This window comes from Rhinoraja longicauda, chromosome 13 (assembly GCF_053455715.1).
Source record: "Rhinoraja longicauda isolate Sanriku21f chromosome 13, sRhiLon1.1, whole genome shotgun sequence".
Lineage (NCBI taxonomy): Eukaryota > Metazoa > Chordata > Chondrichthyes > Rajiformes > Arhynchobatidae > Rhinoraja > Rhinoraja longicauda.
In genome coordinates this window covers 46,727,354-46,741,799 of record NC_135965.1, presented here as the reverse complement: position 1 = coordinate 46,741,799, position 14,446 = coordinate 46,727,354, and the positions used below count along the sequence as shown (strand labels likewise).

The window sequence follows — 14,446 nt, the reverse complement described above, 5'->3', positions numbered from 1 at the left end:
CGTGCAGCATAGGTTTACTCGGTTAATTCCCGGAATGGCGGAACTGTCATATGTTGAAAGATTGGATCGGCTAGGCTTGTATACACTGGAATTTAGAAGGATGAGAGGGGATCTTATCGAAACATATAAGATTATTAAGGGGTTGGACACGTTAGAGGCAGGAAATATATTCCCAATGTTGGGGGAGTCCAGAACAAGGGTCCACAGTTTAAGAATAAGGGGTAGGCCATTTATCATATCATATCATATATATACAGCCGGAAACAGGCCTTTTCGGCCCACCAAGTCCGTGCCGCCCAGCGATCCCCGTACATTAACACTATCCTACACCCACTAGGGACAATTTTTACATTTACCCAGCCAATACCTGTACGTCTTTGGAGTGTGGGAGGAAACCGAAGATCTCGGAGAAAACCCACGCAGGTCACGGGGAGAACGTACAAACTCCTTACAGTGCAGCACCCGTAGTCAGGATCGAACCTGAGTCTCCGGCGCTGCATTCGCTGTAAAGCAGCAACTCTACCGCTGCGCTACCGAGATGAGGAAAAACTTTTTCAGTCAGAGTTGTGAATCTGTGGAATTCTCTGCCTCAGAAGGCAGTGGAGATCAATTCTCTGAATGCATTCAAGAGAGAGCTAGATAGAGCTCTTAAGGATAGCGGAGTCAGGGGGGTATGGGGAGAAGGCAGGAACGGGGTACTGATTAAGAATGATCAGCCATGATCACATTGAATGGTGGTGCTGGCTCGAAGGGCCGAATGGCCTACTCCTGCACCTATTGTCTATTGTCTAGGTTCACATTTAGACTTTCAAAAGAGCCCAAGGCCATCAGGTTAAAAATATTCATGAAACAACTCGGACTCAAAAGGAAATTTTACAACTACATTTAACCACGTACACGTGAAATACATAATTGTTAACATCCTTTAAAATTGCATAAACATTTTATTAGCAGCAGAAATTTCAAATGCCGAAATACAAAGCAACGGACAAAAATATTTTTGAGATCAGTTAATTGTAAGTCAAGTGATACTCAGTTTGTTTGGAAGTTTTGGGTTTATGAATGGCATTTGGGCAAGGCTGGTGAGGCCTGTATTTAATGCCAGGACTAACAGCCTTGGGAAGATAGTGGTGAGCTGTCTACTTGAACTGCTGCCAACATGAGATATGCAGAGAGGAACTGCAGTTGCTGGTTTAATCCGAAGATTATTTATGAGATCATCCCCACACGCGGGAGATAGGAAGTTCCAGGATTGTGTCCCAGCGATGAAGAACGAACGGCATTGTGTGTCCAAGTTGGTGAGTTGACCTGACCTTTGTAGTTTTTTCTAAATCCTTAATTTCTTGATGGTAATTTTATCGTTTCATTCTTTTTGCCTTACTTAGAAATGAGCACGGCAAATTCAGTGAACAGTGGTTAAGGGAGTGAAATATTTAACAAATATTGGGAGGGATATTAGACAAATGACCAAAAGATTGTATCGTGACACATTCCTCCCCTGACCACCATTAAAATTTTCTGTGACGTGCCACAGTAGACCTTTTGTTGGTTCGGACCAGATGTGATAGCCTTCATTGCCCTCTCGCATTGATGAGCCTTGGGCGCTCAACACCCTGTCACTGGAGTGAGGTTTGTCCTTCCTCGGACCACTGTGGGTAGGTACTCACCACTGCTGACCGGGAGCACCCCACACGCCTTGCCGTTTCAGAGATGCTCTGACCCAGTTTTCTGGCATAACAATTTGGCCCTTGTCAAAGTCGCTCAGGTCTTTACTCCTGCTCATTTCTCCTGCATCCAACACATCAACTTCAAGAAATGACTGTTCACTTGCTGCCTAATATCTTGTTACAATGGCACCCTTGACAGCTGCCATTGTAACAAGATAACCAATGTTATTCACTTCACCTGTCAGTGGTCAGAATGTTTTGGCTGATCGGTGTAGACACACAATGCTGGAGTAACAGCAGGCCGAGCAGCGTCTATGGAGATAGACACACAATGCTGGAGTAACAGCAGGCCGAGCAGCATCTATGGAGATAGACGCACAATGCTGGAGTAACAGCAGGCCGAGCAGCATCTATGGAGATAGACACACAATGCTGGAGTAACAGCAGGCCGAGCAGCATCTGTGGAGAGATTCCTTCTTTCCAGAAACGTCATCCATCCCTTCTCTCCAGAGATGCCGCTGTTACTCCAGCATTTTGTGCCTGTCTCCACCTATAACTTAAGATAGACACAAAAAGCTGGAGTAACTCAGTGGGAGAGGCAGCATCCCTGGAGAGAATGGGTGACGTTTTGGGTTGAGACCCTTCTTCAGACCCCTATAACTATAACTTCCACCTATAACTTGCCTGGCTTTGTCCTACTCCACCTCTTTTTCAGCTTTCTCTCCCCACCACAATTAGACAGAAGGGTCCCAACTCAAAACATCACCTTTGCCTCTTTTCCAGAGATTCTGCCTGATCCACTGAGCACTTTGTGTCTTTTACTGTGCCTCTATCGTCGTCAGAAAGCTTTGTAAAATCAGATTTATACTTCACAGCACACGACTTCATTTCCCTCACTTCCCCTTCCAAATTATCACTGTTCCCCAAACAAACAAAGTGATGCCAGAGAACAAGCTAGACCGATTTCAAAACGCGTGTAATCAGCATCAGTAATACAGTAGACTTCCTGCAGTTTTGAAAACCAAATGTATATTTAATTTTTGTTCATGGAATGTAAACTCATACAAGCTTCCAGGAAACTTTCACACAACAGTTCTATAATGTGAATAAAATATTCCATACAGAAAGGTTTATATATACAATATATGCAATTACATAAGGATGATAAATAGATTGAATACATTTTCAAAGTTCTAGGGGTATATTTGTTTGTGTGGAGGCAAATGGGTCCATCAGGTACCTACAGTACTGATTATTGGTCTAAATTTGCCAATGCTTCGGCCTCTCAAAAGGACAAATCACATTTTAAACTGAAATACAAGACTATAAATGCTCGACTGGTTTGTGTGCTTCATATGTTGTCATTACATTTTCATTGAGCTTTTACTGATATATTTAAACTTTTTTGTACAAATGTACTAACTCAAAACCCACAGCAAAAGCAAAACAGAGTGTTTTATCAATCCCTGGGTACAAACATATATAGGTAAATATTTACACCTTCAAGAGCAAAATACATTGGACATATTAGGTTTAAAAATATGACGCAGCATAAATGTTGCTTACATTTCAAAAAGCTGTGACTTTTATTTGTTTTTTGCTGCATAAGGATATGGGATTAAACTGGTTGATCTTCGATGCAATGTTGATTTTTAAAGTTGCCACCGTTTGATTTAAGTGTTGGTAAATAAAATCTGTTAAGAATATAGATTTATTTGAATCCCCATGTACTGAAGATGCTCTGAACACTGGCAAAGAAGTCAGTAACATTTGCTTCACCTGGTCACTGGTACAGATTGTGTAGCAACTCAATGCGTTTTATACGTTTTTAATAGAAACATATACAATTATAAAAGGACTGGACAAGCTAGATGCAGGAAAAATATTCCCAATGTTAGGGGAGTCCAGAACCAGGGGCCACAATCTAAGAATAAAGGGGAGGCCATTTAAAACTAAGACGAGATGAGGGGCTAGTGGAATAAGGGATATGGGGAGAAGGCAGGCACAGGTTACTGATTGTGGATGGTCAGCCATGATCACAGTGAATGGCGGTGCTGGCTCGAAGGGCCAAATGGCCTCCTTCTGCACCTATTTTCTGTTTCTATGTAACTCAGACAACTGATTTGCTTTCCATTTGTATCACACTAAATGTAAAATAAGATAGTGTGATGATGATATAATGCTAAATGTATAAATTAATTCTAATCTCCTAATCTAATTTCCTACTTTAAGTGATCTCACGAACTGGATTTGATGTTGGGATGACAGGGCAAGTAGAGGGTTAACCTGACAGTCTCCAAACATTGCACCCAAGTGTGGGTCAGAAGGAAAGCAGTTAAAAAGATATAAAAACACAAAATCTCTTGGATGGAAAGAATATTCGAAGTATTAAAAATATGATAAAATATTTGCTGAAATTGTAAATTAAAAGCATTTTCTATTTTATAAGAGGAAACAAATGTAGAATGTGCGGTTGCAATATGTTCCCTGGGCACTGGTTCGTTGTCAGTGTTCCTCGCTCACTGTACAACAGCTCCACAGCTTCAGCACCCAAATATTTTTGTCCGAATTTTTTTCCCCCAACAAAACTTCAGTTCACTTGAACTACCATACCATTTGCACATTTCCCAGTGGTGGAACACCACAAAAGATTTTTAACTTCAACTTAAGTTTAACAAAATCAACAGCACAGAGGTGGGGTGTTTGCATAGACAGCATAGTCCAAATAAAATTAGCTGCTTGGAAATATATACGCCAAGGTTCCTTCATTTACAGCTCTTTAAAATTCATTTTTGGTGTGTGTATATATATATATATATATATATATATGTATATATATTGAATTGATGAATATGCTTCCATACGATTACACCAAGTGAATGACCGCAGTTCTCTGAAGAAATGCAGGAAGAGGTTAATCAGCCTCTGATCTCCGTTGGAAACGGTTTAATCTTTCGGGGTTGTGAGAGGCCATATGGGAAAAGTCTCTGAAAATATCCTGGTAGGTTGCATCACCTGCAATAGAAAAAGCTGAGTGTCATTGCAGAAATATAATGAGACAATAGTTCCCCGTGTACTAATGACTGGTCGTATATGTGAACTATGATGTTTAATTCTAGAGAAGGCTGCTTCGCTCAGGATCCCCGTGCTGGAGCTCCTGCTCAGTTCATCATAACTCCTGCTCTCTGACCACAGCCCCCGAGATTCTTGCTCGTCGCTTCTGCACTACTTCCCCGTCCTTTCAACTCCCTGCTTCCAGATTATAAAAGGCTCGCTTCTCAGCTATCCCTCGGCTGCTATCTTTAAGCTGTTCCTCTGGTTAATAATCCCACCTTCCACTGGAAATATCCTACCCGTTTCACAGGTCACTCGAAGCAAACTGCTGATAATTTTGGCCCTAAATTCAGGTTTTTGCCCATGGGAGGAGAGTCCCAGACCAGCAAGAACTCATCTTACACACGCCTGCCAGACAGACTCCTTTCATGCAGTATGCTCTGTGACGCACCGTGTTAACCTCGGCCCCTCGATGTGATCAGATATTCCATGCCATAACATCTCACCTTGCTGGCATTGATTTGAATTGAATCGAACTGAAAGATGCCAGACACAGGCCCTCCAGCCCACCGAGTCCACACCAACCATTGATCACCTGTTCACATAGTTCTATGTTATCCCACTTTCTCATCCACTCCGCACACACCAGGGGCAATTTACAAAAGCCAATTAACCTACACACTTGTACGTCTTTGGTATGTGGGAGGAAATTGGAGCACCCGGAGGAAACCCACGCGGTCACAGGGAGAACATGCAAACACCACACAGACAGCACCTGAGGTCAGGATCAACACTGGGACTCTTGAGCTGTGAGGCAGCAGCTCTACCCGCTGCGCCTCCGTGACTTCATTTGGATTCGCTCCTACTCTACAAGGCTTTGCCAGTGGTTTTTCAACAGGAGTTTCTCCCACTGGACCAGCCATGGACATCCCCATTATCGTGCAGTCTCCCCTCTCACCACCAACTACCATTGAGGCATGAAAAACATTGCTCCCTGCTTCAACTGTTCACACATTTCCAAAGCTCCATGGCCGAGCCTGTGCCTTTCTCTTCTCAGATCAACGGTCCACCCACAACTCGTTAATTGGTTTTACAGCCATAAATTATCCTGCACTCTCCTTAAAACATGGTTTCCATGTTTCTTTTTTTCTTTGGAACATAGAACAGAACAGTACACACCCATCTGCATATAATGTCAGTGGCGACATGATGCCAGGTAAACTAATCACCCGTGTCTGCATGTGATCCAGACCCCTCCATTCCCTGTGCTCACGTGCCCATCTAAAAGCCTCTTCCATGCCACCACCCCGAGCAGCAACACGTGCATCGCACATCTCTTTTAAACTTTGCCCCTCTCACCTTAGAGCTATGCCCTCTAGGTTTTTTTTTTCTTTTAAAGATATCTTCTCATTCTCCTCCTGCTCAGTGTCCTCTCTGCTCTGAAACATGTTTAATTAATTTGGTTTAAAAGCTGCTGTTGACATTTCCTCTGTTACACATTTTGGTCAGTTGTAGCAGCTGCAACAGTCAGGGGTGGAAGGGGCACAACATTTTCAAATACTACCCACATACACTCTGCACCTCCCCCCCCCCCCCCCCCCCCCGCTCACAGAAGCTGCTGGGAACCCCCAGCAGGTCAGGATACATCTGTGGCAATAAATCAGAGTTAATGTTTCAGTTCAGAGATCCATCCTCAGAACTGAAGATGAAAGCAGCTCACAGTCTATTCCCCATGGTCACCTCGGTTTTACCCCAGACACCCCTCCTTCCCCGGAACCCCTCCTGCAGGTTTATGAGGCTTTTGCCTCCTTTTCAGTTTTGACGAAGGATTAACTCCAACCTGAAGCACTGATCATTTCCCTTCCCACAGATGCTGTCTGATCTGCTGAGTACTTCCAGCATTTTCTGTCTTTGTTTTAGGTTTCCAGCACTTGCAATATTGTTCATTTCCATGAAGATGCTCACATGAAATGCAATCGAAACATTCAATTCAAGTACTAGCTGCCAAATCTCTTTCGATGCAGTGCATTAAATCAAATAGCAAACATTCACTTGCATTACAAAGTTCAGCATGAGTGTTTTGGAATTGGTGAAGTGACTCAGCAGTTAGTAAGACAGGCAATAACCAATGATTCATCAATCTCTTAAAAACAAACATTACCAAGGGCAATCAGAACCATGCGTCTTGTGGTAACAAGAGTGTTAAAAGGAAAATGGGATGTCTTAATGCATTCCATTAACAAGGATGTTTGAACACAATTTGTCACCACTCACGTGAACAGGGAATTTATAAACTGCAAATAGTCAACAAATTTAGGTCAATATGAACATGAATAGTCAACAAATTTAGGTCAATATGAAAGAAAGACAAACAAGAATTTATGGAAATGGCAAATGATTGACTGACAGTATTGCACACATGCCACCTTGAGAAAGCACTACTGTACCTGGACGAAGCTCAGAGCAGCAACATTAAAGGAAAAGTGCAAGAATCAGGAGACATAAAGAATAGGACACCTTCACCTGCAACATTTCCATATTATTATCTCAACATCTTTATTTTCATTACCTTTAAATACTGAACTATTCGCGTGTCTGTGCAGAAAGCAGCAGCCTAGCCGGAACAGTCCCCACTAGCAGGGCCAGCAAAGTGGCAGAGCATTAAAGCTTCATCTCGCCACTTCATGTGTTCGTGTTGGTGCATTTCCCAAAATCTACAACCTTGAAATCTCCAATGCAGCAGTACTTAACTTCCACTTAATAAGCCAGGGCACACAATCCATTTCATCCATTTTCTTTTTCGCCCCCACCTCTCAGTCTGAAGAAGGGTCTCATCCCAAAACGTCACCTATTCTTTTATCTCCAGAGATGCTGCCTGTCCTGCTGAGTTACTCCAGCTTTTTGTGTCCATCTTCAGTTGAAACCAGCATCTCCTGTTCCTTCCTACACATAATCCATTTTCATGTCTGATCACCAATTCCCTTGGTGTCTAAAGATGCCCATAAGATCAATCACATCAGTCTGAAGAAGGGTCTCGACCCGAAACGTCACCCATTCCCTCTCTCCACAGATGCTGCCTGACCCGCTGAGTTATTCCAGCACTCTGTGAAACGTCACCCATTCCTTCTCTAGAGATGCTGCCTGACCCGCTGAGGTACTCCAACATTTTGTGATACCTCCATAAGATCAAAATCATTCAAAATTTGAGCAGCTACCATATTGAGTCAGAGCATTTCAAGATTCATTGCACTGACTGGAGATGTCTCATTTCAGTTTTCCACTGAAGGTGAGTTATATTAGTATTCCACTCACCACTGAGGAAACAGCGTTTCCCCGTCTACCCGAATATAACCTTGTACTCTCCAATAAAGCAAGTCACTCTCTCCTCAACTGAGAACTACCTCACCCCTAACCCATCTAATAAATCTAACACTCCAAAACAAATATATTCTTTCACAGGTGCAGAGACCAAACTTTCACGCAGTAATCTAGGAATGGTGTCAACAAAGCCCAGTTTAGCAGCAGAATATCATAACTTTTCTACAAGTATTCACCTGACAAAGACTATCACACAGTACACCGCCCTCATGACTTGCTGTCCTCAATGACCAATTTCCCAAATTTGTTTTTAATCTTCCAAAGTCCTTTGTGCACCAACATTTACTAATTTTTCCACATTTAAATATGTATTCTATGTTACATTAAAGTACAGATTGCAGATAACCGGAGGACCAATGCTTCTAACGGCATGCCACCTGCAACATGCTGCCACCTTTAACATGATGTCATCAGCAGTGTACCTCACCATTAAACTAACCCTCTGTCCATGTCAGTACACTCCTTCCAATCCTGTAAGTCATTATGTAATCATGTCTTAGAGGCAGGAAACATGTTCCCAATGTTGGGGGAGTCCAGAACCAGGGGCACAGTTTAAGAATAAGGGGTAGGCCATTTAGAACGGAGATGAGGAAAAACCTTTTCAGTCAGAGAGTTGTAAATCTGTGGAATTCTCTGCCTCAGAAGGCAGTGGAGGCCAATTCTCTGGATGCTTTCAAGAGAGAGCTAGATGGAGCTCTTAAAGATAGTGGAGTCAGGGGGTATGGGGAGAAGGCAGGAACGGGGTACTGATTGTGAATGATCAGACATGATCACATTGAATGGCAGTGCTGGCTCGAAGGGCTGAATGGCCTACTCCTACACCTATTGCCTATTGTAACTATTATGTGCGGCAACATCAATTTTGTTTTAAATTCCTAATGCACTATCATCCACTGGTTCCTGCTTGTCTACTCTGCTGTTAAATCCGCAGTAAACACTCCTGGGTTTGTGGAAGATAATGTAGTGATCACCATGATTTTGTAGAGATCTTTGCTACAATGCTTTGGGCAAGAAGCAAATCGAGAACCGTTCAGAAAAACTAAAATCCAATAAACTCCTCAGCATGTGACTGCACCCAGGATCATCTTTTCAAGACCTTCAAGCGACCTGTCAAGACCTCTTTGCTTGAACCCTCAATCATACAGTATGCATGTGTCAGGAAACAGTCAAGGATGGGAAGAGAAGAACTAACCGGTCAAAGTGTGGGAAAGAAAACTGCAGATGCTGGTTTAAATCGAAGGTAGACACAATATGTTGGAGTAACTCAGCGGGTCAGGCAGCATCTCTGGAGAGAAGGAATGGGTGACCTTTCGGGTCGAGACCCTTCTGAGTTACTCCAGCATGTTGTGTCTAACAGGCCAAAGTGTTTAAATAAGATCCCAGAAATGAACATTTGAGACAAAGCCAAAGCTGACATTTCAGCCCTCATGCATATTGTATGAGATACAGCTCATCACATTGTCAACCAAGATCCATTTACCATTTTCAAACTGGTATCACGTGTTCAACAAGTCTCATGTTCCTAATGTACTAAACTAATTATAATGCTATGCCACAGATTTTAAAAACAATTCCTTTGGAATTTCAAAACTGCAAAGGTGCTAATTGTATTAGGTTCAGAAAGATCAATCCTCAGCGTAAAGGACGGAGTAGCAACTGCAGTGGCCAATCGCTTCAGTCTTTGTTAATTGCCCGTCCAAACATAAACATTAAAATTGTAGTGTTATTGGCTTCATCTAACTTTTTCCTACAAGTAACTTTCCCAATGGATCGAGATTAATTTATCTTGAAAATAAGATGTTTAAAAATTCAACAAACATGGGTACCCACAAGGATGAGTAAATTGGGTCGTCCTTTTAACCAGAGGTATATCACCAGGTAGACACAAAATGCTGGAGTAACTCAGTGGGTCAGGAAGCATCTCTGGAGACAAGGAATGGGTAATGTTTCAAGTTGAGACCCTTCTTCTGAAGAAACGTCACCCATTCCTTCTCTCCAGAGATGCTGCCTGACCCGCTGAGTTACTCCAGCATTTTGTGTCTACCTTCGATTTAAACCAGCATCTGCAGTTCCTTCATTCACGTTATATCTAAGATGAGATAATTTTGGAGTTCTGCTTTTGCATGAATATACAGCTCTGTAAATCATTCATATACATTAAGATCAATATTTAACTCCAGAAGAAGCAAAGTCAGATTTGTAAATCAAGAATTTAGATGCAATCCAATATTACCTACAAGTTTGAATATAAGCGCACTTTCCTTCATTTGAACTCATGGCTTAAAGGTGCAATTGACAAGAAGCAGATTTGACCATATGTCAAGATTTGCAAACATAAAATTGTGTAGCTAACATGTGGCAATTTTATATTAAACTTTGAAGATCACAGCTCCATATTAATAAGTTCATAGGTAGATACTGAAAGGAAATACCGATCAGGTGATGCAGGCGAACAAGTCCACAAAGATAACCCGCTAAGTTAGAAAAATAATTTGACAAGTAAACAAGGCCAAAGTTTATATTTTGAGAATCAGTTTGGAAATCAAAACTGAACCTGCAAATCTGTGAAGTATGATAAGAAAGGTCTACATTGAGGGGATGTACTGATACATTTTTTCACAAATGGCAACCTTTCTTATCCTGCTTCACAGACGTGCACGTTCTACCGGACCAAGGGCTGGTTTGTTAAATGTTGTTTTGTGTAGGTGCACTCTTCAATCTTAATTAGCCAGGGTGGGGTGGGTGACTAATGGTATGGCTGGATTCTTGGGATTTTGCATTACTATTTTTATTTTATTTTATTATTTCCATTTCTTTTATGTTTCTGTATATTCTTGTTTTTTTTTGTTGTGTATTATTTGAGTGTTTCCGATTAAAAATAATTCAATAAAATTAAAAAAAAGAAAATCAAAACTGGATGGTGCAATAGTTAAGAGCAGTCTAGGTGGATTATGTGAACACACACACTAAAGATGACAGTAATTATTGGGTCTTCTGCAACGGGTTTAGTGGATTCTCCACAGTCAGCTGGTGCCCAATTGAAATGAACAATTAACAATAGCATTGGGCAGAAAGTTCCAGAGCATTGCGATTATTGAAGATGTAATAGCAGCACATTTGGATAGCAGTGACAGGATCGGTCCAAGTCAGCATTTACGAAGGGGAAATCATGCTTGACTAATCTTCTGGGATTTTTTGAGGATGTAACAAGTAAAATGGACAAGGGAGAGCCAGTGGATGTAGTGAACCTGGACTTTCAGAAAACCTTTGATAAGGTCCCACAAAGGAGATCAGTGGGCATAATTAGAGCACATGGTATTGGGGGTAGGGTATTGACATGGATAGAAAATTGGTTGGCAGACAGGAAACAAAGAGTAGAGATTAACGGGTCCCTTTCACAATGGCAGGCAGTGACTAGTGGGGCAAGGTTCGGTGCTGGGACCACAGCTATTTAAAATATACATTAATGATTTAGATGAAGGGATTAAAAGTAACATTAGAAAATTTGCAGATGACACAAAGCTGGGTGCCAGTGTGAACTATGAAGAATATGCTATGAGGCTGCAGGGTTACTTGAACAGGTTGTGTGAGTGGGCAGATGCAGTTTAATGTGGATAAATGCGAGGTTTTCCATTTTGGTGGCAAGAACAGGAAGGCAGATTATTATCTGAATGGTGTCAGGTTAGGAAAAGGGGAAGTACAAGGAGACCTGGGTGTCTTTGCACATCAGTCATTGAAAGTAAGCATACAGGTAGAGTAGGCAGTGAAGAAAGCTAATGGCATGTTGGCCTTCATAACGAGAGGAGTTGAGTATAGGAGCAAAAAGGTCCTTATGCAATTGTACAAGGCCCTGGTGAGACCACACCTGGAGTATAGTGAACAGTTTTGGTCTCCTAATTTGAGGAAGGACATTCTTGCTATTGAGGGAGTGCAGCGTAGGTTCACGAGGGGCCAGATGGCCTCCTCCTGCACTTATTGTCTATGTATTTATGTATCGATATAGCCCAATGCCTTTCAGATCAGCACCATTTTCAGCCTTTAAATCTGGACTAAAACTATCCGATGGGAACTTAGAGCAAGAGGATTCAGGCTGCAATTTATTTCAGCAAATATTGTTGGAAACACAAGGGTTTAAATTATTAGCTCAGGAGATACATCAGGTATTTTAACTGCTAAACTTGCTTCAACATTGGAATGTTCATTCAAGTCGACCTTGACATTAACAACTGCATTTCTTTTATGGCAATGCTACATTTAAAGTGCAGGAAAGTACATACAAGGTATATACAAAAATAATTCATTAGAATCCCAGATTAAGATCACAAAAAGGCACACATATACATTCAAAAGTATACTTGCAAATATGGACAATAATAAAGTAATGGAATGAAACGGATACATTTGCTAGCACCAATGTGGCTCTTGTGATGCACAATTAAAACCGAGCAGCAAGGATGTGGTTGGTCTATATGGCTTTGGCTTTTAACAGTGCATCATTATTTATCCTGCAGCTTCCTTTACTTGTAGTCCTTATAAATCACTGAGCAAGTATCATAGTCAAGTTTTGATTATCAGCCATAAATTGAATTTCTGAAATCGTAACTGTCAATGCAATGGTTTCTAACATATCTCATCACGTTTTTATATTTATGCAATAATGATATAATGGAGAGGGCCAGCACAGGAACAGGCCCTTCATCCCACATCAACCATCCATCAACACTAATCCCACGCCACACATTATTATATTCCCTGCTTTTGAAGTATCAAAAAGTTAAAATGTCACTCTTGAGCCTTATTCCTTTCTAATTAAAGTGTAAATATTAAAGTGATCAACAAATCCAAATTAAACTACCTGCACAAAGTGAAATGTGTTTATAAAAGCTTGACATTTGGAGAAAAAATATTTTCACACTGAATTAACCTTGCACTAAAACCATCAGATACAACAGCAAGAATATTTGCATCTTATTGTGTTTCTCAGCAAAAATGAAAATAACAGGAAAAGTCACCATATATTCAACTTGCATTGCATTGGAGGAAATGTTAAAATTAAACGTTTCTTTTAATGTTAATTTTTTCTAAGTGCACTGAAATAATTGAGCTATCTAAACTGTGCGGCCCAGTGCAGTTGTAAATCTGAGTGTGTGTGTTGTGGCAGTGTGACTGACTGACCATGAATAGCCATCGGTGAGTTGTGACTCTCCCCCACAGTGGCAGGGACTGTCGACCAGGAAGAGGAACTCATTGAAACTTACCCAATAGTGAAAGGCCTGGATAAAGTGGATGTGGGGAGGATGTTTCCACCAGTGGGAAAGTCGAGGACCAGAGGGCACAGCCTCTGAATAAAAGGACGTTCCTTTCGGAAGGAGATGAGGAGGAATTTTTTTAGTCAGAGGGTGGTGAATTGATGGAATTGGTTGCCACAGGAGGCTGTGGAGGCAAAGTCAATGGGTATTTTTTAAGGCAGTGATAGATAGATTCTTGATTAGTACGGGTGTCAGGGATTAAGGGGAGAAGGCAGGAGAATGAGGTTGAGAGGGAAAGATAGATCAGCCACGATTGAATGGCGAAGTAGACTCAATGGGCCGAAAGAGGTCCTTCTGCAGTTGTACAGGGCCCTAGTGAAACCACACCTAGAGTATTGTGTGCAGTTTTGGTCTCCAAACTTGTGAAAGGACATTCTTGCTATTGAAGGAGTGCTGTGTAGGTTCATGAGGTTAATTCCCGGAATGGCGGGACTGTCGTATGTTGAAAGACTGGAGCGACTGGGCTTGTATACTCTGGAATTTAGAAGGATGAGAGGAAATCTTATTGAAACATATAGGATCATTAAAGGATGGGACACGCTAGAGGCAGGAAACATGTTCCCGATGTTGGGGGAGTCCCGAACCAGGGGCCACAGTTTAAGAATAAGGGGCAGGCCATTTAGAACGGCGATAAGGAAGAACTTTTTCACTCAGTGAGTTTTGAAACTGTGGAATTCTCTGCCTCAGAAGGCAATGGAGGCTAATTCTCTGGATGCTTTCAAGAGAGAGTTAGATAGCGCTCTTAATGATTGTGAGTCAAGGGATCTGAGGAGAGAGCAGGAACGGGGTACTGATTGTGCATGATCAGCCATGATCACATTGAATGGCGGTGCTGGCTCAAAGGGCCGAATGGCCTACTCCTGCACCTGTTGCCTATTGTCTATTGAATGGCCTAATTCTGCTGCGATGACATGACCTGATGACCATTGGTGGCTGAAGGTTGTGGAGCTGGTGAGCACGTGCTGCCACACAGTCTCCCAGCAACACGATCAATGCAGTCTTCTGCACTGATGCAACAAAAAAAATAAACTTTTCCAA

At 41.8% G+C, this 14,446-nt stretch overlaps 1 protein-coding gene across 5 annotated transcripts in view; it reads right to left on the bottom strand.

The window, feature by feature from the left end:
- Positions 1-2,740: 2,740 nt before the first annotated feature.
- Positions 2,741-14,446, bottom strand: part of LOC144599691 (arf-GAP with coiled-coil, ANK repeat and PH domain-containing protein 2-like) — a 91,331-nt gene continuing 79,625 nt past the window's right edge. For all 5 annotated transcript variants that reach the window (XM_078410897.1, XM_078410902.1, XM_078410898.1 and 2 more), the window contains one exon: positions 2,741-4,682. In XM_078410897.1, the coding sequence (XP_078267023.1) occupies positions 4,582-4,682 (101 nt within the window). In that variant the 3' untranslated portion in view covers positions 2,741-4,581. The remainder of the gene's footprint in view (positions 4,683-14,446) is intronic.